At 50.0% G+C, this 24,426-nt stretch overlaps 1 protein-coding gene across 17 annotated transcripts in view; it reads right to left on the bottom strand.

Moving 5' to 3' along the window:
- Positions 1–1,846: 1,846 nt before the first annotated feature.
- Positions 1,847–24,426, bottom strand: part of DAB2IP (DAB2 interacting protein) — a 310,440-nt gene continuing 287,860 nt past the window's right edge. For 10 of the 17 annotated variants that reach the window (XM_083485773.1, XM_083485762.1, XM_083485770.1 and 7 more), the window contains 3 exons: positions 23,576–23,781; positions 20,790–20,877; positions 11,978–18,848 (listed from right to left, as the gene is read on the bottom strand). In XM_083485773.1, coding sequence (XP_083341899.1) covers positions 18,681–18,848; positions 20,790–20,877; positions 23,576–23,781 — 462 coding nt within the window. In that variant the 3' untranslated portion in view covers positions 11,978–18,680. Of the gene's footprint in view, positions 2,772–11,977; positions 18,849–20,789; positions 20,878–23,575; positions 23,782–24,426 lie in introns of those variants that run through there. The other 7 variants (XM_083485765.1, XM_083485766.1, XM_083485769.1 and 4 more) reach the window with 4 other exon arrangements.

Genomic DNA, 24,426 nt, shown 5'->3' with positions numbered 1-24,426 from the left:
CAGCACCTGAGAGATGTGGGGGTGAAGGGTGGTGGGGTAAGAGGGGCTCTTAGCTTTTGTTTGTCTTCATGAGGAGGTGAGGAGCCCACAGACCTTTGGTCTGACTGCCTAATACAGTAGTACCTCAGGTTAAGTACGGTACTTAATTTGTTCCGGAGGTCCGTTCTTAACCTGAAACTGTTCTTAACCTGAAGCACCACTTTAGCTAATGGGGCCTCCTGCTGCTGTCGCACCACCGAAGCCCGATTTCTGTTCTCATCCTGAAGCAAAGATCTTAACCCGAGGTACTATTTCTGGGTTAGCAGAGTCTGTAACCTGAAGTTTCTTGAACCCGAAGAAGAAGAGTTTGGATTTGATATCCCGCCTTTCACTCCCCTTAAGGAGTCTCAAAGCGGCTAACATTCTCCTTTCCCTTCCTCCCCCACAACAAACATGCTGTGAGGCGACTGGGGCTGAGAGACTTCAGAGAAGTGTGACTGGCCCAAGGTCACCCAGCAGCTGCATGTGGAGGAGCAGAGACGCGAACCCGGTTCCCCAGATTACGAGTCCACCGCTCTTAACCACTACACCACACTGGCCCCCAGTGTGGAGGTACCACTGTATTCAGAAAACTACCTACCTACCTACACACACACACACACACACACACACACACACACACACACACACTGGCAGGTGTCTCCTCCCTTCTGGTCAGAGATCAATGATCCAGGAGTAAAGATGACATCTTTCCCGGGAGTTGTAGGATTGGACCACATACTGCTTTGATCATAATGGAGTAAACAGTGTGGCATCTGGATTCCAGCTAGGCAGCCCCAGCCCCTTCATGTCTTTTTTCCAATTGGCTTTGGGGCCTGGGGATGGCAGCCTGCCGGTTGGATATTAGCAGCCAACCTATTTCCAGTCACCCCAGGACAGGATCCTACATGCTGAGAGCAATGATGAATTATTATGGTTCCACCCTCTCCCCCCCCCTCCCCGCAGACACCTGCCAGATGACCGAACAGCCTGGCAAGATGTTGACATAGGAAACTGTTTTGCTACCAAGTCAGACCACAGCTCTGTCTAGTTCACTGTTGGCCACACTGGCTGGCAGGGACTCTCCAGGCGGGAGTCTCTGCTCATGCTACTGGAGGCTACAGCTGAGGCTTCCTGCTTGCGGAGGAGATGCTCTGCCTTTCCCCAAATTGGCTGACTCCTTGGCATAGGCACCACCTCCCAGAGGGACCCCCCCCCCATGTTTTCCTAGGGCTGCCCCGTGATTCAGGGGGTGAACATGGAAGTAACTGTGGTACGGCTCAGTGGTTGGTGACTCCAGCTGATGCTGCCGCCACTGGCTGGGGGGCGGCTTCTCCCGTCTTTCCCTTGCATGGCGGGGGGGGGGGGACAGGGGCCCCTGAGGCCAGGCTGCCGCTACGTTTGGCTCTGCATGATGTTGCGTTCATGACATCATGACATCGCATTGGGCCTCCACAATGTTTTTGAGAAGTTGGCGCCTTTTCTCAATGGACTTTCAACAGAGGCAGACTTGGGCAACCTTTCACAATATGGAAGCCTTATAAGGTGTCAAAATTTGGTGCCCCAAATGTATCTTCTACATTATGGATCTTCACAATCTTGCAAAACCTCGGCTCCCTGTGGGGTGGCGGGGAACCGCCTGCACCACCTTGAATCCGGCACTGACCTTCAACATCACAAAAAAGGGTGCAGGGGAAGGTGAACACCTAGTTATGCCCTTGTATTTCAGGGTTTGCTTTTTCCTGTTTCCATCAGACTGCAACGCTGCATCTCTTGAAAGGAAATAGAGACTCCTTGCATCTTTTCCTTTCCTTTTCCTTTCCTTTGGAATATTTTTTATTAGTTTTTACAAGAACAAATTTAAAATAACAAAGAGAAAAAAACTTTTAACATATCCATGTTTGAAATTCTCTAAATCTCGTGACTTCCCCTGCATGGGTCCTTAAAATAATTCTTCTAAAACTAGATATCATTACGTTCTCCACAGTTTCCATCTCTCTAAATTATCCATATCTTTTGTTTCTTTATAAGTTAAAGTCCAGTTAACTTTTTTATTTGTTTACAGTGGTCTCCAATGTAAGTTATGAATTTCCCCCATTCATTATCATCTTGATTCATTGTGTCTCCCAGTCAGTTTTGCCATTTCAGCACAGTCCGACAGTTTGGCTTGCCATTCTTCCCTAGTCGGAGCTGTTGGATCTTTCCATCTTTGGGCTAGTAGCATCCTTGCAGCTGTTGTTGCATAAACAGTCTTTTGGGATGTCGAAAGCTGTAATTCCCAACAGAAAAGCTTCTGGGGATTTTTTCACAAATGTTATCTTAAACATTTTTTTAATTCATTGTATATCATTTCCCAAAAAGACTTTGGTATCTTACATGACCACTACGTATGATAAAAGGTACCCTCCTTTTCTTTACACTTCCAACAAATATTGGAGCTTGTTCTATACATTTTAGATAACTTAGTAGGAGTCAGATACCATCGGTACATCATTTTCATATAATTTTCTTTCAGCGTACAATCCTTGCATCTTTTCCTTGTGCGCCAAAAAACAAAACAAAACAAGGGACCCCCTTTGCAAAGTTTAATACAGTTGCTGTTAGGTAAAGGTAAAGGTACTCCTGACTGTTAAGTCCAGTTGCGGCGCTCCTCAAGCTTTACTGGCCGAGGGAGCCGGCGTTTGTCCGCAGACAGCTTCCGGGGCTGGATAGATTTGGTTCAGTGCCAGTTCATGCCACTCAAGTGGGTTATCCTGGTGTAAAACAGATTCAGGGAACCTGGTGTTGGACTTCAGCTTCTGCAAACCCCATTTGACATAGCCATGGTCGGGGATAATGGAAGATGTAATCCCAAACAGCTGGAAGGCCACAGGTTGACCCACCTCCCCCACTCCCCTGTCCAAGCAACTCAAGTGCTACATTGTGCAAACCATCTCTGCACAATCTTCATGTCAGGATTGTGCCCCAGACCTCTCTGCACCCACATTGACTCACCATACATGACATAAAGGTAAAGGTAAAGGGACCATTAGGTCCAGTCATGACCGACTCTGGGGTTGCGCGCTCATCTCGCTTTACTGGCCGAGGGAGCCGGCGTACAGCTTCCGGGTCATGTGGCCAGCAGGACTAAGCCGCTTCTGGCGAACCAGAGCAGCGCACGGAAACACCGTTTACCTTCCTGCCGGAGCGGTACCTATTTATCTACTTGCACTGGTGTGCTTTCAAACTGCTAGGTTGGCAGGAGCAGGGACCGAGCAACGGGAGCTCACCCGCAGGGATTCGAACCGCCGACCTTCTGATTGGCAAGCCCTAGGCTCTGTGGTTTAACCCACAGCATACCTTCCCCTAAAGAAACCTGGGAGTTGCAAGTCATCGCCACAGACAGAGCTGTAATTCCCAGCACCCTTAACAAACTACAATTTCCAGGGGGGTGGGTGGGTATTAAAATGTGTGGTGTGTTTGCAGCTTAAAAGGCTCTCCTGAGCTCCAAAGACCCCTGGAGCTTTCTCTTTTCTGTTTGGCCACATTCTTGCTCTAATTGACTAATAATTTACACTAATGGCCCTGTCAATTGAGTGGGGAAGGTGTGTGTGTGTTGGGAGATAGGTATGGCAATTCAGTGTTAAGATATTTGTCTTCATTACCCAACAAAAACAGCCCCCCTCCTGCCTCCTCCCATTTAGCTGGGGAGGGGAAAAAATCCTTTCATCCATTTGCTTCTAGGCCCTGGGGTGTTCTCTTCATTTCTTTGCAGTATGCTTCTTTAATTTATTTCTAACAATGTTTTTATTTCTGGGAGTATTTCTACAATTTCATTCCCTTTTAGGACATTTCCTTTACTGTGTGTCTGGGAATGTTTCTAGAGTGTTCATTTGTTACTACCATGTTACTTTCATTTGTTTCTGGAATGGCCCTTTCATTTGTTTCTAAATATGTTTTCTAGGGTGTACCTTTCCACTTGTTTTGAGGTTTCTAGAATGCAAACAACAACAATAACAACAAGAAGAAGTCTATTATTTATATCTGCCCATCTGGCTGGGTTTCCCCAGCCACTCAGGGCAGCTTCCAGCAAGCATAAAAAACATAATAATAACCATATATAAAATCATTGGCTTCCAGTACGTTTCTGAACATAATTAAAAGTGTTGGTGCTGACCTTTAAAGCCCTAAACTACCTCGGTCCAGTATACCTGAAGGAGTGTCTCCGCCCCCATCGTTCTGCCCGGACACTGAGGTCCAGCTCCGAGGGCCTTCTGGCAGTTCCCTCACTGCGAGAAGCAAAGCTACAGGGAACCAGGCAGAGGGCCTTCTTGGCAGTGGCACCCGCCCTGTGGAACACCCTCCCATCAGATGTCAAAGAGAAGAGCAACTACCAGACTTGTAGAAGACATCTGAAGGCAGCCCTGTTCAGGGAAGCTTTTAATGTCACAGTATTTTAATATTCTTTTGGAAGCCGCCCAGAGTGGCTGGGGAAACCCAGCCAGATGGGCGGGGTATAAATAAATTATTATTATTATTATTATTATTATTATTATTATTATTATTATTATTATTATTACATAACCCACAAGCCCCACATCATGTCAAGCTGGAGAACAGGGCCAGCACCTCGCTTTGCAACGCAGCCCTGCTCTCCTACCGCATCCTTGAACAGCAGACTGTGGTGGCAGCAAAGACTTGCTCTCATGCATACGAAGTGGATTGCCCATCTCAGCGAGTGAAATTAGGAAAGCATGATTAATGTTGATGAATCTGGGGCTTGGGAGGGCTCTGCAGACCCTTCCCCTGACACTCTGTCTGCTTCTCTCCTTCCAGCCACCCCTTTCTCCCCAAACATACCCCTTCTCTCCCTCCCCCCCCCCCACTCCCTGCCTGGATCTGTCAAAATGATTTGCAACTCAGAGTCTCATTCTTCCCTGCTGACAACTCCTCTCCATGTGACGTGCAGCCAGCCTGGAGACTGAGGAGGCAGGGAGGCCTCAGCTGGCAGAGAGCGCTGCTGTCAAAAGCTCAGAGCCTTGCCTGTGCCACTTAGATTTCCAGGCGTGCTGGGCTTTGTTCTAACGAAGCTGTAACTGAGCCCCCACCAAAGAGAGTTTATTCAAATCGAGGCACTTTTGAAACCCACACTTTGAGATGCATCCATAGGATTCCCGTGTAGGATAGCATTCAGAATTGTAGAATTCTCCCATCCCTCACTGCCTGTGAATCCCCTGCCCTACACCAGCTCCACTCCCTTCCTCTTCTCTCTCTCTCCACTTCCTTCCCACTGGATTTTGCCAGAGACCCAGCAGAGCCCAGCTGAGCCCACTGCTTTGAGGCAATGCAGCTGGTTTATGTGCAAACCAGCAGGCGTTTGGAATGAACTTTCTCTGCCCATTAAGAGTTAATAGCCCTGGCCAAATGCACCAGCCCTTTGGCTCAGTAATAGGCATGTCCTCTGTGTTTGAAATCCTTTCTGGGTGGTTATTTAGTGTTCCTAGTGGGAGAAAGTGCTGTTTACAGTTCCTGGCTATCATGAAGATTTGAAAGAAAAGACCACATCTGAAGATCGCAGTTCCTGGAGCGAGAGCCACTCGCCACCAGCTTGGCCAATCTCACCCTTACATCTGTTGTCTGTCTTGAGAGCCAAAGGAGGGGGCCTCCAGGGGTGAAGTCAAGCTGCTGGGGCAGGGGTGGGCAACCTAAGGCCCATGGGCTGGATGTGGCCCAATTGCCTTCTCAAACTGGCCCGTGGATGGTTCAGGAATCAGTGTGTTTTTACAGGAGTAGAATGTGTCCTTTTATTTAAAATTCACCTCTGGGTTATTTGTGAGGCCTGCCTGGTGTTTTCGCATGAGTAGAATGTGTGCTATTATTTAAAATGGATCTCTGGGTTATTTGTGGGGTGTAGGAATTCATTCATCCCCCCCCAATATAGTCCAGCCCAACACATGGTCTGAGAGACGGTGGACCGGTCCACAGCTGAAAAAGGTTGCTGACCCCTGTGCTGGAGAATCACAGCGCCTGCTTGTGGCTGCTGAGACCCATAACTTGTAACTGCTGCCTCCCACATTGTTTTTTTACAGCCTCCCCTAAGTTGCTCGACTACAGCTCTCATCTTGCTTGACCATTGGCCATGTTGGCCATGGAGATTGTGAGAACTTGCTTAACGCATGTTTAACTCTATAAGACACATCAGACCATAAGACACACCTAGTTTTTGGAAGAGGAAAACAAGAAAAAAAAAATTCTGCATCCCAGAAGTCAGGACAGCAAGCGGGATCGCTGCGCAGCGATCCCGCTTGCTGTCCTGGCTTATGGGATAGCTGCATGCAGCTTCTCCTGGGCAAGGGGCACCTTCATCCCCTGCCTGGGAGAGGCTGCGCGCAGCTAAGTCTCCCCCAAGAGCCACGCTCCCTTTAAAGAGCACAGGGAGTGTGTGTTTTGGGGTGTGTCTTGGGGGCTTTTCCCCGAGGAGGGAAAAGGGCAGCCCTTCTCCCTCCCTGGGAAAAGCCCCCAAGAGCCGCACACATGCTCCACACGGCTCTTTAAAGGGAGCACTGAGCAGAACCTCCCACCTGCATTCGCGCCATATGACGCACACACATTTCCCCTTACTTTTTAGGAGGGGAAAAGTGTGTTTTACAGACCGAAAAATACGGTACAGTGGTGCCCCGCAAGATGGATGCCTCGCAAGACGAAAAACTCGCTAGAGGAAAGGGTTTTGCGGTTTTTGAGCTGCTTCGCAAGACGAATTTCCCTATGGGCTTCCTTCGCAAGATGAAAACGTCTTGCAAGTTTGTTTCCTTTTTCTTAACACCGTTAATACAGTTGCGACTTGGCTTCGAGGAGCAACTCATAGCACGCGGTGTGGTAGCCTTTTTTTGAGGTTTTTGGCGATTTTTGAAGCTTTTCCAAAACTTTTCCGACACCGTGCTTCGCAAGACGAGAAAACCGCAAGACGAAAAAACTCGCGGAATGAATTAATTTCGTCTTGCGAGGCACCACTGTACTTATTGCATTTCTACCCTGCTTTTTCCACCAAGGAGATCAAGGTGACATGGTTCTCCCCCTCCTCATTTAATCCCCACAACATCCCTGTGAGGTAGGTTAGGCTGAGAGGGGCAGGGACTGGGCCCCAAGGTCACCCACCTTGGGTGGGAGTTTGAATGCAGGTCATCGTCTGGCACTCCAGTCACTACCCTGTGCTGGCTTTAAGTCCAAAAGTATATAAAGGGATACAGGTTCCCAAGTTGCGCCACGAACCATACATACGAACAGCAAACTTGTTCTCCCAGCGCCATTCTGATTCAGCCAAAATGATGCCCCTCCCACACACACAAGAAAAATGGATCAGATCATCATGGACCTGGGGTGCAGGGTGAGAGAGAAGAGACAGGTGGGGAAGAGGGAATGGAATAGCATCCCTTGGACCTGGAACAGGAGAATGCCCCCTGGAGCAACATTTTGAGGCTAGTCCTATATTACTACTTTTGTTTCCAATGTTTTGGTTTCTGCAAGCAGAACCCCAGCGCGAGAGGGGCTGACCCCTCCGGGAGAGAGGGCAAAAACAGAACTCTCCTAGCGCTCTACATGGGCCTGATGTCTTCTCCCAACCCAAGTGCCCTTGCCAACATTTTAGGGAGTCGCAGGCAAACTTGGAGGAGGTTCATTAGATGCTGGGAAGAATTAGCACCTGTGCCTCATTACGAGTGACATAATTAGCTCCTTGTAGGGTTGCAGGAGTCAGGCTGCTGACATCAAAACAAGCCAAGCCACTGGCAGCTAGGAAGACGTTGCCTTGTTGGGCCCAGGGAGCCAGACAGAGTCTGTGCCAAGAGAGGAGCAGACGGCTTGGTTGGCACTGGTGTGTAGTTCCTGTGGCTAATGCCAGCCACCATTTGGGGTTACTCGCAGACAAGCTTCTCTCTCTCTCCTCCATTGCTTGGCTCTAGGCACATGTGTTCTGCTCCAAAGGCAAGGATTTCCACCAAAGGCAACCACCCCTTTGCCCTCCGGTCCTGGGGAGCACCACTTCTCTTGTGTCAGGAGCCGAGTGCTATAACCTGTAGAATAACAAGAGTTGCAGAGCTGGAGGGAACCCCCTGAAGGGTCATCTAGCCCAACCCCCTGCTGTGAAGGAGTCACAGCTGTATGAACGACTGCAAATTTGATTGCAGCTGTTTTAAAGCAGCCGTTCAATAACTGTCTGTCGGGGATGCTTCAGCTGTAATTCTTGCACTGCAGGGGGTTGGACTAGATGACACTCAGGGTCTCTTCCAACTTTACAATCCTATGATCAAGTAGGCTGCTGCTGCTGCTTCCTATTGCACAGCTGCTGTGTCTTGACTGTCAGAAATCGTGTTGAAACACCCTTCCCCTGCAAATGCATATGATTTGGCTCACTCCCAGCCGTGTGAAGGGGCTGTTAAGATCATCAGGGGACCGCATCCTTTGCCTCTTGGCCACCCATCGTTTGAGCCCTACTTTGGTTTGGGAGGCTTCACCTGGGCTTTCCTGAAACCTTTTCAGGGTTAAGAACTAGAACTAGAAACTTTGTTACTGTGCTTCGTTTTGACATAAAAGCAAAACCTAGAAACCACAAGTTTAAATTGTGTAGCTCTCCTGTGCACATGGCATGGACTGTGAGCCCCAACCTTTGGATAGTTTTAAAAAGCACAATTTGTCCTCAGCTCATGTTTGTTTCCCTTCTGTTAGTTGTTGTGGGTACCTGGTAACCACTCCCCCTCCAATCTGCCCGCCCCCTTCCTATGCAAGGTCAAGGTGGTGGAGGAAGGAGGAAAATGCCCCCATTTTTGTGTGTGGATGTATTTGGCACCATGCCATTGACACAGCAATAGCACTAATAATAGCAGTAATATCAGTGGCGCATTCATACTGGGCTGTCGGTGTATCATTCGGCCTTGTAGGCTGTTTTGTGATGTTTCCCTGATGTTGCTGCACAATTGCTGTCTGGAGGGATTATGTCGCAAGAAAAGTGGCACAAATGCTCCCAGAATATTTGAGGTACAAAAAGTTACAAGATTTCCGTAGGAATCCTGTTTGCTTGCTCCAAAGCCCTGCCATTTCCACCATCCATGCATCTCCAACCTTATGGGATGGGTTTTTCTAGCTGCACTAGAAGGAACGAACATTCTTACAAACATGCTTAGGAATGTCAGCAACTAAGCAAAATATCTACAGCTTGAAAAAATAATATATAGAGGCAGCATCTACTTGTGTTCAGTGTTAATATGTGAATACAGTGTACAGTGGTGCCTCGTAAGACGAAAAGAATCCGTTCTGTGATTCTCTTCGTCTAGCGGTTTTTTCGTCTTGAGAAGCAAGCCCATTGACGGATTAGCGGATTAGTGCTATTAGCGGCTTTTAGCGGCTTATCTGCTGATCGGATCAGCTGATAAGCGGATTAGCGGCTTAGAAAAAGGGGGGAGGGGAAAAACCCGCAGGAACTCGCAAGACATTGTCGTCTTGCGAAGCAAGCCCATAGGAAATTCGTCTAGCGAAGCACCTCCAAAACGGAAAACTCTTTCGTCTAGCGAGTTTTCCGTCTTGCGAGGCATTCGTCTTGCGGGGCACCACTGTATGTAAGAAGAACCTGCTGGACTGGGTGACTGGCCCATACAGTCCAGCATCTGGTTCTCAAAAATGCCAACCAGATGCCTCTATTGTAGAGTTACCAGACGTCCCTGGTTCCCGGGGACAGTCCCCAGATTTGCAAATCTGTCCCCGGGAAACATGGCAGTGGCAGCCTCAGCAGCCCGGAGCCAGCCTGGTAGCGCAGTAGGCTCTGGCTGGCTTCAGGAGCTGCTCACTGATGCCAAAGTGGAACTGGGGACGTTCGGCAGTACAGATCTCCTGCCTCCCCCCTCCCCCCCTGTTTTGACAGATTGGGGGGGAGGCTTGGGAGTTGTGGGTGGGCCTCCCCTGAGCAGTCAAAACAAAGGGGGAAGAGGGCAGGAGATTGGGAGAGGCTTGGGAGTCACGGGCAGTGCACAGTTTCCCAGTTTTTTAAAAACTCTGCGTATTTATGTTTCACAGGGTGCGAAAGAAGGGCTTTGCACCTTGCCCGGCAGAGAAACCGCGTGTCTTGTGCCCCTCCTGGGCAATGGCGTGCCATCTGTCTGTGACTCCCGAGCCTTATTTGATCTCCTGCCCCCTTCCCCCTTTGTTTTGACAGATCGGGAGAGGCTCAGGAGTCACAGGCGGGCGGCGGGCCATTGCCCAGTTTTTTAAAAACTCTGTGCATTTATGTTTCACAGGGTGCGAAAAGGCTTTGTACCTTTATACAATATGCACGTGTGCCTGGGCCCAGGGTCTTTGGCCTCACCATCCCCACGACTGTCTCCCTGCTGCTTCTCAGCTTAAATAAAATAAAATAAAAAAGTGTCCCTGGATTCATTGAAAAAAATCCGGTAACCATACTCTATTTGGAAACTTGCAAGCAGAACACGAGTACATGAGAACTGCACCTAGAATTGGGTGTGGCGAGTGCAGCTGAATGGGACACAGCCATGGGCAGCTTGAGGAAGCACCATCCACCTTGGGACTGCCCATAAGAAGCATGTCTAGAGTGAAAAACTATGGTGAAGCTCACTGTTTCACAGAACGTTGAAGAGTGAGAACCTGGAGGCTAAGAGAGAGGGTGTGCCAGATGGAAAATGAATTGGTATTGATTTATATACATTAGTAACTTTGTGTTAATTTAACAACTGTGAATTTTAGTAATACTTTAGGTTGTCTGTTGCTGTTTCAGTTTTTTGTACACTGCTTAGATATTAAGAGCTAAATAATAAAATAATCAGAGTTCTCCCACGGTTTCCAGCTACTGGTGTTTGGAAAAATTGCCACCTCCAACTGTGGAGGCAATGCAGAGCCAGTATAGATAGTAGTCACTGACAGCCTTTTCTTCCTCAATGAATTACAGTGGTACCTCGGGTTAAGTACTTACCGTATTTTTTGCTCTATAAGACTCACTTTTCCCCTCCTAAAAAGTAAGGGGAAATGTGTGTGCGTCTTATGGAGCGAATGCAGGCTGTACAGCTATCCCAGAAGCCAGAACAGCAAGAGGGATTGCTGCTTTCGCTGCGCAGTGATCCCTCTTGCTGTTCTGGCTTCTGGGATTCAGAATATTTTTTTTCTTGTTTTCCTCCTCCAAAAACTAGGTGTGTCTTGTGGTCTGGTGTGTCTTATAGAGCAAAAAATACGGTAATTCGTTCCGGAGGTCCGTTCTTAACCTGAAACTGTTCTTAACCTGAGGTACCACTTTAGCTAATGGGGCCTCCTGCTGCCGCCGCACGATTTCTGTTCTCATCCTGAGGTAAAGTTCTTAACCTGAGGTACTATTTCTGGGTTAGCGGAGTCTGTAACCTGAAGTGTCTGTAACCCGAGGTACCACTGTAGTCCAATCCTCTTATAAAGCCATCCAGGTGGTGTTCATCACTGCCTCCTAGGTGAGGGAGCTCCATAATTTAACTGCACTGAGTGAAGAAAAACTGTCTTGAATCTTCCAACACTACGTACTGTGCTTCATTGAGTTCTAGTATTGTGAGGGAGACAAAACTTTCTCTCTCCTCTTTTTCCATGGCATGCGTAATTTTAGAAACTTCTGTCCTGTTGCCTCTTACCTGCTTTTTCTCTAAACAGAAAAGTCTCCAGCACTGCCCCTTTTCCTCGCAGGGGAGCTGCTAGGTTCTGTTTATTTCTGTTGCCCTTTTCTGAACCATCCTTTTCAAGGTGAGGCACAGCACTACTCCAGAAGTGGTTGCCCCATAGATTTGTGTGCTTTTGACCCCCCAAGATTGGGGTGTGGGAGTTCTTAAACCAGCCACTTCCCAATAGTCCCTGACCAACTCCCTGCGTGACAGAGAAGTCACAAAAAATCATGGGCCAAAGGCCAATCCCTCGTCCCTGCAGCTGACTTTGGCGTGAAAAAGCACCCCACAGAGAGAATCTTGGATAAAATAGCTAAATAAATCTTTAATATTTTCTAATTGCAAATGTACATAAATTGCACACTCAAATCAATTCATTATTCCCCCCCCCCCTTGACACCAACTACGTTCTCTGTACATTATTACACGGTGGTGGTTCTTTTTAAAAGAGCATGAAAGAGATTTGGCCAGCCTGGCTCCTTACGTTTCATATTATCAGCATCAATACTTTTTTTTTTTAAAAAAAACATACTTACAAAAAATTTATTATTATTTGCTTTGTTTCCTTTGTAAGAGGGTATAAAACATCATTTTAACTGCTTTTTGATAGGAACTAGGATTAACCTAAGCAGATATACAGAGATAAATTGAGAGAGGGGTATATTTTCAGACACAGTGATGCAGAAATGAAAGGGCAGCGGTTGCAGGGGGAACCAACCTAAACAGGTGGACACGGAGACTTGTGAATATTGGGTGTCAAAACACAAAATGTTTACAGCTCACACAGACCTGGAAGGGTTTGTTCTGGAGTTGCTGTGTAAGACTGCTCAGTCCATCTTCCTTGCATTGGCTTCCGAACATGTATGTGCAATAATTTAAAGGCTTGCCCTTTTGGTTCCTTCCCTGTTTTAGCTAATCAAGAACACCTTCCCATTTTGACTCCAACTTAAAGGCTTTCAGTTCTGGGATGCCTGCCCAGGGACTATTCAACTGGAAGCATGTGGGGGCAGAGTCCTTCCAAGAAGCTCATGTGACAAGAGACCTCACCACTTTTCTGAACTCGGCCTAAACTGGACTAAACTGTGCAGGTTAAGGACCGGCTTGCTGGGGAATCTTAAACCCAAACCATTCTGCTGTTTCCTCCTGCACTCTGGCCATGGGTGGTTCTTGCCTGTGGAATAGCTTGGGGTTTTTTCTTGCAGCAGGACAGCAGGGGCAGACTACTAACCATGTTTCAATGACAAACACACAACAGCTCTGTCTGCTGGAATAGCTGCTTTCTCCAGCTGGATTTTGCAGTTTGGTGGAGCAGGTAGAGAGTAGTTGAGGCTGCCTGTGAAGCTGGATAAAGTGGCGGATGGGCACTATTTTCTGCTGCCCCCATGGAAATCAACCAGAAACAGACATGCTCCTGGTGCCTGTGGGCTTTCCACTTGTTCCAGAGCAGGTGAGATAAATCTCTGTCCAGTTCCCTTTCCCAGTGTGCAGCTGTCCTTCCCCTTGAAACAAATCAGGCAATGTGCTTGTGAGCTGGGTTGTACATAGTGGAACTCAACCAGATCAGACTCTTTCTACTGTCATGATTTTTTGATTGGTTTGGTTTTTGGTTGTTTTTTTTACACAAATGCAACCTCCTGCCTGTTAACTGTAGTACCCAATTTATGGTGTGTGTGTGTGCACATTGCGGAATATCTGGCATCTCCACCAAATTCCATTGGAGCTACAGATATGACCTGATCCACCTGCAAGTCAAGGCTTTGAAGCAGGGCTTGTGTGTGGGTAAAAGCAGATTATGAGAATCCACACTGAAAGATGCATGGCACCACACACCTGATTTACGCCAGGAGTGGCTCCTGATCGAAATACGCGAAGATCTAGGATATTTTTTTTTCATGGTGGGAGTTTTGTTTTTTTGCATGTGGCCTCTGGGTTTGCTTGCTCTCCCTTATCAAACCGCCTGCCACAATCCCCAGGGCAAAAGCAAAGATGAGGGCAACTTGTGTGTGGCTCCTGTTTGTTCCTTGCCTCTTCCAAGCCATCCATGTCTCCACTGAGCTTGCTTAGCCCAGATGGGTGTTTATTATGGGACAAGTGCAGGAAAAGGGTGACACTCCCCTCTTTTTGGCACTACTCATAGAGGACATAAACGGCATTGAAACAAGATCCTGCATTTTCCTCCCATTTAATCCAGATTTCCCCTTTCGGAGGATTTGGCAGGCCAATAAATAATTAAATAACGAATTAAATAAAATAAATAAATAAATGGTGCCATACCTCAATGATTCATCTGCAGATTAGGCCCTGCTTGGAAACCCCCTTGATCTCTTGCAATCTGGAATTGGAGGCTGGATTGGAACAAGGAATCTCATTTCCCCACCCCACACTCCCAAGATCCAGTGGATTCCAAAGCCAACCACTGATGGCAAAACTAGGAGCTGGGTTCTACCGCCCATTAAGAACTACAATGGCAATCTGAACTTGGTAGGTGTGTGAGCCCCATTTCCACACCACTGTGTATGTAGCCAGTAACAGCAGACTGCAGATCTTGGCCAAAGCAGCCACACCAATTGGAACTGAAAATTGCTTTGTACAGTCGTTAGGCAAAAATGGCACATTTTACAATCACACACTCGAGAACATCTTCGTTGGCTTACAAAAGAGAACCTGTACGATTTCTAGTCATAAAGATCTGTGTATTATCATCATCATCATCAATAATAATAATAATAATATTAATAATAATAATAAAAAAGACTTACAGATTGTTTGCATTATATAACAAGTTCTTACAGCAGAAAGCTCGAGAACGAGGAAGAAAGGCTCCAGCAGGGCCAAGTTTCTTTTTTGCACGGTGGACGCACACCGTTGGGGGGCAGAAATTAAACCGAGCAGGGCAGGGGGAGCGGCGGAAGAGTGTTTGGCTGGTGGCAAGCTGCTGCCCCTTGTGCCTTTTGCACAGCTTTAGGAAGGACAACAGGAGCCGCCAGTGGAAAGCCCCAAGAGAGAGGTTGCACGGAGTTTGAGATCTGTTTGCTAAGGCGCTCTGGGCCTTTCTTCTTGAGCCGGGGGGGGGGGGGATGACTGCAAACTGCTGGGAAGAACCAACCCCCCCAAGGACCAGCTTCCTCTTCTGCAGGAAATCCAAACCTGTTAAAATGACTTCGGAGAAGGAGCAAGTAACATCTCCATTGAGCACGAGAGCTGTGTCAAAGGGGAGTGCCAGGAAGAGCGCAGGAGAGATCACCTGTTAAGCTACCATGGGCATACACCAATGGACGTATTGACCTCTGTGTGCAAGCGCAGAACTGGAAGATTTGGGTACTAGAGGTGCCCAGGCAACAGGGCCTCTCCTCCGCGAAAGACCCCCACCCTGCAAACCTAAGCCAACAGTGGTGGGCCAGGGGAGGGGGGAAGTAGCTGCTCCAAAAGTGCCTATAGCGACCACTCCCCACTAGAACTCCTCCCTGGCGTTTTAAAAGGTGCACATTCAAAATGTTTACAACCCCCACCCCCTGCCCCCACAGAAAGTCTCTTGCAAAGAGGGGTTCCTGCCGGGGGGGGGGGCGCATCCTGCATTTAAAATCTTATACTGAGAACCTTGCAATACTTTCCACAGGACTCGTTATTTGGACAGATCTCATTCTGGGACATGAACTCAGACAGTGCCCTGATCTATTAAATCTTTTCCCCATCCGTACAGGTGACTTGGTGGCATGTTTTTGGTTTTGTTTTTTTGCGGGGTGGGGGGCAAGTATAAGGAGGCAGGGAATTCTTAAGGTTCACACATTCAGCGGTGCTTGTTTTATGCTAGTGGTTCGTCCGCACCCCTTGCAGAGATCAGGGTGCATCAAAACAAGCTGATTGTCTGAGGCCGCAGACTGTTCGGGCCCTTATGGACTCACGGGGCATAGTAAAGTAGGGCTGCCAGTTTTCAAATTAGATTTGAAACCCCATCTCCTGTGGGGCGGGGAGAGGGGAGAAGTTCGTTCTTGTAACAGTCCACGTTTCTGAGGGCTGGGTACAAGGTTTGTGCTGGACCTAGGGGCTTGGTGCGTGGCAGCACAAAACCATGCTGGAGCCACGAGGAATTCAAGGAAGTCCCAGTTCTTCCAAGACTGTGTGTGCATGGAACACGTTCTCTTTAAGAGGGGCTCCTCGGCTCCCCTAAGCTTTGATCCACCCACCGCTGTGACGGATGGGCTGATAAGGCGGTGAGGAATCCTCAGGACTAAGCACCAACAAATCAACCCACAAGCTGGTTGGAGGTTAGTAAGCACAGCACCCGCCCCCTGCCATGCTGCTGCTGACCCCTTCCCTGGAGGGCAGGGGTTAGTTAGGAACCACTAATCCTGGGCTGATGGCGATCCTGACAGGGGGAGACATTTTTCAGAAGCTGCCGTCCTTGCTCCACTCCCCATTAAAACAGGATAGTATTCCAGAAACTGGACTGCTTGGGGTTTATTTTTTGGACTGTTTTTATTCCTAACGCAGACTGTGGAAGAAAAGAGATAACAGTTACCGATCTTCATGCTTCTGTGAGGCCGGTTCCCCACCCCTTCATTGTCCACCTCGTCCGGCTGTTTAGCGGCGATGCCATCAGCAGCAAAGGCTTCACGCAACACAACCCTTTCCACTAACAAGCCTCCAGAAAGCTAAACTATGCCAGAAAAGAGAGAGAGAGAGAGAGAGAGAGAGAGAGAGAGAGAGAGAGAATGTGTGTGTGTGCGCGTGCATGCGTGCGTGCAAGTTTGGGGTATGTGGGAATGCTGCCCATCTGAAGTACAACTGCCACCCTGGTTCAGGTGAAGGACCCCTGATGCTAAAGTGTAGCCGAGAGAGCTTCTTGCAAATGGGTACCTTAACCTAAGTTGGCAGATCTGCAAAGAGGAACAAGGGGTGTTGCTGCTGCTGCATCGTTTTGCATCATTAATGGCACATTATTAATGCCTTGATTTCCCCATTTGTCAAATGAAGAGACTGGGGAACAGGCAGCACGGATCTGCCGCTACGTATTCTACATTGCACTTGGCCCTGCACACTTGTGTGACTCGGGAGTCTTCATAGACATGTTTCTCTTATAGTTTATAGACAACTAGCGGCAGGGGTAAAGGCTTCTTGGTCTTCTGGCCCTGCCACATCTCAACAACCTCATGACATGCTGTACAGTGCCTTGGCCCGAGTCAGGCCATGTGCCAGTCTAGTTCAGTACTGTCTGCACTGATTGGCAGCAGCTCTCCAGGGTTTCCTTCCCAGCCCTACCTTAGAAATGTTTTCAGGGGTTGAAACGGGGTGTGCTTAACATACAAAGGAGATGCTCTGTCCACTAAGCTAAGAACTAGCTTTCCCCATCCACCTGCCGATCTGCCAGTGAATGAACCCAGAACCTCCTGCGTGCTGTGCCAGTGAGCTACAGTCCATCACCACAAGTGTTCACTGAGTTGGCACAATCTGGAGCAAGACAGGCAACTCTCTGCCGCCTCCCAGACTTTTTGCTCCAGTGTCCCAGTTTTTGGTCCAGCGATTCTGGACCACAAGGGAACCCAACTGAAGCCTCAAGCCGACTGAAGCCATGCAGAGACTTGGGCCAGACATGGGAACTGCCTGGGCAGTAAAAACTGACATAAACCACAATGCTAAGGAAAACTTCTGCAGTGTGCAGTTTCTCAGAAAGTTAGCCCTCTCTACAAGGATAATTTACTTTGCCAGCAGTAGGCAAGCCCAAGGCAGCTTAGCCAGCGAGAGGGACAATATACCCAAGCTGGCGAGTGAGATTGTGTGTTTGTGGGCAGGTTATGGCTTGGTGCATAGCCTTGTCTCCAGCATGGCAGAGGGGCCCCCAAAATGAATGGCCCAGCCACTCTCCAGCAACTTTATACATGTTATTAGGTATGTTGCCTTAGGAATGGAGGAAGCTGCTATAAACTGAATCAGACCATTGGTCCACCTTGCTCAACACTGCCTGTTCTGACTGGCGGAGGCTCTCTCCTGGCTCTACACGGAGATGCCATTGGGATTGAATTTAGGACCTTCTGCATGCAAGAAAGATGCTCTCCCCCTTAAGCAGCAACTCTCCAGGCTCTCTTGCAGAAATGGGCCTCTGCGGTCATCTATCACCTAGCCCTTTGGGAGACGCCACTGGGTGACTGGCCCTGGAACCTTCTGCATTCAAAGAGGATGCCCTGCTACTGAGCTATGAGCAGTCTGATCACTGGCTACTGCAGAGGTCATTCTGGAGCTCCTTTCAAGCTCACTGTGATGGCTGTGTGTGTGTCCCCCCCCCCCCGCCTTGTGTGGAGGCATGGCTTGAAGGACACCTTCCGACGCCTGTGTGGCATTCCTACAGGTGGAGCATTATCTGGAGGTGGGGTTTCCATTCATCCTTCCTCTCTGCCCTCCTGGGGAATGACCTACACCTGTGAGGAGAGGCCAGGGCGAATCCCAAAGCAGAGGCGGCAACGGGCGATGGCCAGCAGCGGGACGCAGCTAGAGAGAACACCCCAGCGTGGCAGGGCAGGGCTCCCCAGCAACGCAGCTGGGCCAGTGGCGGGCGGCGGTTTGGTCCGGCAACCTTTCGCACAAGTCCTGCTAGCTTGTCCCTCGGCCTCTAGCGGGCTCCTGAGGTGTGTCCTTCAGGAAGTAGAAAAGGGCGGTGACTCTCCCCCTGCAATGATCTGCTCCGCACGGCCGATGGTCTCCTCGTCCCTCGAACTCGGGGTCAGGCTGGGGGGACGTCAGGGCTCCCCGTCTTTGGCGAAAGAGGGCTGTGGGGTTCTCTCTTTCCTCCCCCGCTCAGGGAGGGCCGGTGGGCGGGTAGGAAGCACCAAGCACCCTTGCAACGTGGTGGCTCACCCTTCCTTCCTTCCTGCTGCTGCCGCCGCCGCCGCTCTCTCTGCCCGGGCTCTCCTCCTCTCTTTCTCTCCTCCTCCTCCTCCTCCTCCTTCCTCTCCTCTCCTTCCTCTCTCCTTTCCTCTCAATCTCCCTCAGCAGCAGCCGCCAACTCCCACCGGGCTAACAATTGCTGCTGTTTCGGAATTCGCCGTTCTCGGTAATCTGCAATTTAGTTGGGTTGGTAGGGGAGATCCCGTTACGGGTCTGCGAGCTGTACCTCTCTTTCAGCTGGGTGAGGGCGCTCATGAGCCGTGCATTGGCTGCATCCAGGGAGGCAATGCGCTTTTCCTGCAGCGGAAGGGGGAGAGAGAAAACAAAACAGAGAGAGAGGGAGAAAGAGAGAGAGAGAAAGAAAAAAAGAGACCAGCATTGGAACAGGGGGAGCTGCCTCTTGCCAAGTCAGATCTGGGGGTTGTTTTAACCATCCAAGTTAGTGGCCATCACTGCCTCCTAGCGAAGCGAGTGCCGTGGTTTAACTCTGCATTGCCTGGAGGAGTCCTTCCTTTTCTCTGTACTGAATCTCCCACCACTCAGCTTCATTGGATATCCAGGAGTTCTCATGTTTTGAGACAGTGAGAAAAGCTTGCTTCTCTCTGCTTTCTGTATGCAGCACACTCATACCTCATGTCACGTTTGCTTCAGGTTGCGCATTTTCAGGTTGCGTCCCGCGGCGACCCGGAAGTAACAGAACAGGTTACTTCCGGGTTTCGCCGCTCGCGCATGCGCATATGCGCAAGATGACATCATGTGCATGCGCAGAAGCAGCGAATTGCGACCCGCGCATGTGCAGACGTGGGTTGCGTTCTGTTCAGGTTGCGAACGGGCCTCCAGAACGGATCCCATTCGCAACCAGAGGTACCACTGTATATGATTTTATACACTTCTATCATGCCACCTTTTGTTCAATTTTTCTCTAAACCAAAGCCTTTCCTCATTTTGGGCGTGTGTGTTCCCCTCCACCCCTTTGATAATTTCTGCTGTTCTTTCCCAGACCTTTCCCAGTTTTTTGAGGTGAGGCCACCAGAACTGCACACAGAACTCCAAATGCAAAGGGGTTTAAAAAAAAATATGCAGGGAGCGAGGAAGCAAAGAGGAGACTGAGCAGGCAGGATGGGGAGAGATCTGCATCCCACCTCCGTGTGTGCCTGTGCGTACACACTCCAATGTGTATATAATGGCAGCTCCGTGTGTGAATACACCTGCCAACTGGGCCACTGCTGGCATATGGCCCCTGGAGATGCTGAAAAGGTGGTGAAGTGGCCCTCAGTCTCCATCACACAGACCATTAAGAGTCTGAAAATTCTTGGACTGATGGACAACCCCAAGCTGTGTGTTTGATAATTATTTCCTTCCTCCTCTGTTGTATAAGAGAGTTGGGGTGTGGATGTTGGCGGTGCAGGGGTGGCCCCCACCCAGGGAGCAGGAAAAGCAGAATGCCTGTGACAAGAGGCCACAAGCTCCCGCCACTTTCTCTACCTGCCTGTGCACAGAGTGTGCCCAAAGCCCTTTGCCTTGGGCCAAAGCCATCTGCAACAGGCTGATGAAGATCTCCCGGAGACTTGTCTGATTTTCGATATTGAATAGTGCCCAGAGACTAATTAAAGAACCAGCCAAGCGGTGCCTTTGCATAGGCCAGCAGTTTCTCTGATTGCCTGCTAATGGCGCAGAGCAGCAAGGGAGGGCCATGTCTTCGGAATTAGAAGCTGAGCAAATCCCCAGAGCCTGCTCAGATAATAGACTCTCTCCCCACCGTCCCCAGTGCTCTGCCTGCAAAACCATTCACCAATCCCCTGCGGGCAAGGTCACAGCCTCCAATCGAGGCCTCTGCGTAGCCTGGCGGGCAGAGACAGAGCAGGCAAAGATTTCTCTCTCCTGTCGCTGGCTAAATTTACAGCTGCTAAACAGCAGAGGAGCATGGCCAGGTTTGAGAAGCTGGCAACCCAGGCATGGAAACGGCCATGGAAGGACAACATCCTGTCCTCACAGCAGCCAGCCGGATGCCCCAATGTGAAATCTGGAAGCAGGCCCAAAGCACAAGGGCAAGACTGTCCCCTCCTGTGGCTTCCAGCAACTTATATACAGAAGCACTGCTGGCTAGTAGCCAGCAAGGTGTTGTGACAACTCTGGAGATGCTTGGTGCTATAGGACCAAAATGTGTGCCTGCCTGGTAGACAGGTGCTGCAGGAGACCTGTGGCAGCTCCAGGTGAGCTTTGCTCGCAGGCACCTACCTGTGCGTCTATGATCTTCTGCTTGGAGTCCACAGCTGCCTGCATTTCTGCGTGATCTTTTTTCAACTCCTCCTCCACTGACATCAGCCTGTTGGTGGAAAATGTGCAATAGTTTCAAGTCTAACTGCCCTCCTTTGCTGGGTTGTTTTTGGCAGTTTATAACTCCCACCCCAATTTGTGGCTACAAGCCTGGAGCAAACCATCAAAGCAAGGTTGGAAACTTGCTTAGGGCAAAAGGGTAGGAGGCTGAGGACATCTGGAGTGCGCTGCAGCTGGATCCAGCCAAAGGGGCAACGGCAGTGGCTGAACCAGTCTGTGGATCATCAGGATGGAAGCCTGGAATTTCATCACACACCCGGGAGAGAGGGGGTGGGGGGCTGTCCCATGGCTGATGAACCCTACTGAACCTGTCTCCTTTCCAGACATCCTTGGAACAGATAGGTAGCCGTGTTGGTCTGCCATAGTCAAAATAAAAAAATTCCTTCCAGTAGCACCTTAAAGACCAACTAAGTTAGTTCTTGGTATGAGCTTACACTGTATCTGAAGAAGTGTGCATGCACACGAAAGCTCATACCAAGAACTAACTTAGTTGGTCTTTAAGGTGCTACTGGAAGGAATTTTTTATTTAGACATCCTTGGAGTATTTCGAAAGCCTATACAGCCATACCTTGAGTTACAGATGCTTCTGGTTGCGTGATTTCGGGTTGTGCACTGCGCCGAACCCAGAAGTACCGGAATGGGTTACTTCTGGGTTCTGGCACTTGCGCATGCGCAGACGCGGCACTGCAGGGTGCGGACGCTGCAGGTTGTGAACGTACTTCCCGCACGGATCATGTACGCAACCCGAGCGTCCACTGTACCCTGAATTTAAAAGTGAAATCAATTATCAAGGTAGCATCCAGCATAAAAAACCCTATGGACTAGGAACTTAGTTACGGTGTTCTAAATAAGGGGTGGAATTCAGTTTATGAATCCCTTCAGAGGAAGCTCCAGTGGGGGCGGTGCGGAGGTGGTGGGGTTTAGGGAGAACCACCAAACAGCACACAGGGAGCGGTGGGGGGAGTGTGTCTGGCAAGCTGAAATGGTTGCCCACATGGAATGAAGGCTTTAGTGCGATACTGAATTCCTCCACAAGTTTAGTTTAGTTTAATTATTGCATTCGTATCCCACCTTTTTCTCCAAGGAGCTCTAGGGGGCGTACCTAGTTCACACCCTTATTTAGTCCCCACAACAAGCCTGTGAGGTAGGTTAGGCTGAGAGATGGTAGCAAGTGGCCCAGGGTCACCCTCTAGTTGGTTTCACTCATGGCCAAGTAGGGAGTTGAACCCTGATCTCCCAGGTCCTAGTCTGACACTCTAAGCACAACACTGCTGCACTGGCTCAGGTGTGGTGCTGTGACCAGTTTAAGGCTGGTGGGGCAAGGAGGCTGTTCAGTCGTGAGGCCAGGGAAGCCCCCTCAGCACTCGAGCAACGTGTCGGCTAGACTAGGGAACTGGGTGTCAAATCGTCAGCTTTATACTGCCAGGGAGAACCTGATTGGCCACCGTGGGTCACCTGAACGTCAGAAGCTGCAGGACCACTCCCAGGCCACCTGTGGTGCTGCAACACAGCAAAACCCAAGTCCTCACAGGAGCCTAGTCTGAGTCTAACCCAGGAGTCGGCAAGGTTTACCTTGCCTGGGCCAGGTCACTCCAGTGGAGATCCCTCTGTGGGCCGGATCGCGCACCCACGATTTCCAGCGTCTGCGCAGATGTGATTTCCAGCATCTGTGCATGTGCAGACGCGATTTCCGGTGCTGCAGAATTGAGTCCCCGAATCATGCTGGTTTAGTGCAGCGCGCGGGGACTCACTGAGCGTGTGGCTTCGTTCGGGGGCAGCTTGTGGGCCGGTTAAACAACCTCCATGGGCTTGTGGCCCATGGACCTTAGGTTGCTGACCCATGGGTAGGCAAACTAAGGCCCGGGGGCTGGATCCGGCCCAATCGCCTTCTAAATCCGGCCTGCGGACGGTCCAGGAATGCTACACATTTAACAGTTACATTTAGGCATGACCCAGGCTGGATCTAGACCAGGGGTGGGCAACCTAAGGCCCGTGGGCTGGACGCGGCCCAATCGCCTTTTCAATCCGGCCCGCCGGTGGTCCAGAAATCAGTGTGTTTTTACATGAGTAGAATGTGTCCTTTTATTTAAAATGCATCTCTGGGTTATTTGTGGGGCATAGGTATGTGTTCATCCCCCCTCCCCCAAAATATAGTCTAGCCCCCTACAAGGTCTGAGGGACAGTGGACCAGCCCCCTGGTGAAATAGTTTGCTGACCCCTGCTCTAACCACTACACTCTCAGGGCCTCTCTCCTAGGTGCCTCCAACTGGGGCCTTGAGCTAGTGTGTGCTGTTTCACTGCCTGAGGTGAGACAGAAAGCAGCTTCCTGGCCACCATCGCTTCCCTTACCTGGGCCGCACAGTAGCGCCCACAATGCAGTGATGACGATGGCAGGTTTTGGCAAGAACTCGCAGAGCGCGAGAGAGACCTTGCTAAATTTCGGCGACATCTCACAGAGCGTGCACACTGTCTTGCGAGATTTAGGCGAGATCTCACAAAGCGTATGGAATATTGCAGGGTGCAAGAGATCTTGCGAGATTTCAGTGGGCTCTCGTGAAGGCCTTGCAAGATTTTGGTGATACATGGCGGAACGGAGGGGGTCTCACCGGAAGCCACCAACATGGCTTTGCCTACGGGGTTCCGCATCCCAAGATGGCTGCCTCAGCCTGTCTCAGGGCCCCTCCTACCTGCTGATGATGCCCTTCATTTGGATCTCTTTGTCTTCCTGCTGCCGCCGCAGACGCTCCTCACTCTCCTCCAGCCGCGCCTGATACTCCAGCACCAGCTTCTGAGTATTCTCCTCCTGGCACTTGAAGCGAGCTTCGTACTCCTCCAGCTTCTTGTTCGAGATGCGCAGCTTGTCCTGCAGGACCACCACGTCCTGCTGATACTGCTGTTGTGCAGGAAACATGCAGGAGAAAGGGCTGTGAGCACCCTCGCCACCCATGGACTCCCCTGCTCCACACAGCATGGCGGGGCCCGTGCCAGCAGCCACACCCACCCTGGTCAGCCACTCAAAGCCCTTCTGTCTCTGCCCAGCCATCTCCTCCAAGCAACCACTGGAGCAATGCCACCTGTTCACAGGTATGTGTGTGTATTGCACACTGGAAAGACTCATCGTATGGAATCATGGAATTGGAAGGGGCCTAGTGGGTCCTGTAGCCCAACTCCCTGCAATGAGGGGATTTCAGCTTAGTGTGGGGGAAGACAGGAGCAAGGCAAGTCATAGTGGGAGCTGTGTGTGTGTGTGTGTGTTCTGATTTTGGGCACTTCTTCCAACAGCGGTCTACAGTGGGTGGGTGTGGAGAGGCAACACACAACCTACGCTCCTCCAGATGTTGCTGGACTACAAGAAATCTGCATCCGGGCCAGGTTCAAGGTGTTAAAGGTAAAGGTAAAGGTACCCCTGACCATTAGGTCCAGTGGTGGACGACTCTGGGGCTGCAGCGCTCATCTAGCTTTACTGGCTGAGGGAGCCGGCATACAGCTTCCGGGTCATGTGGCCAGCATGACTAAGCCACTTCTGGCGAACCAGAGC

The sequence above is a fragment of the Podarcis liolepis genome, assembly GCF_965112155.1.
Source record: "Podarcis liolepis genome assembly, chromosome: Z".
In the NCBI taxonomy this organism is placed as follows: Eukaryota; Metazoa; Chordata; class Lepidosauria; order Squamata; family Lacertidae; genus Podarcis; species Podarcis liolepis.
The sequence above is the reverse complement of the archived record's forward strand: the minus strand, read 5'-3'. Positions and strand labels throughout refer to the sequence as shown.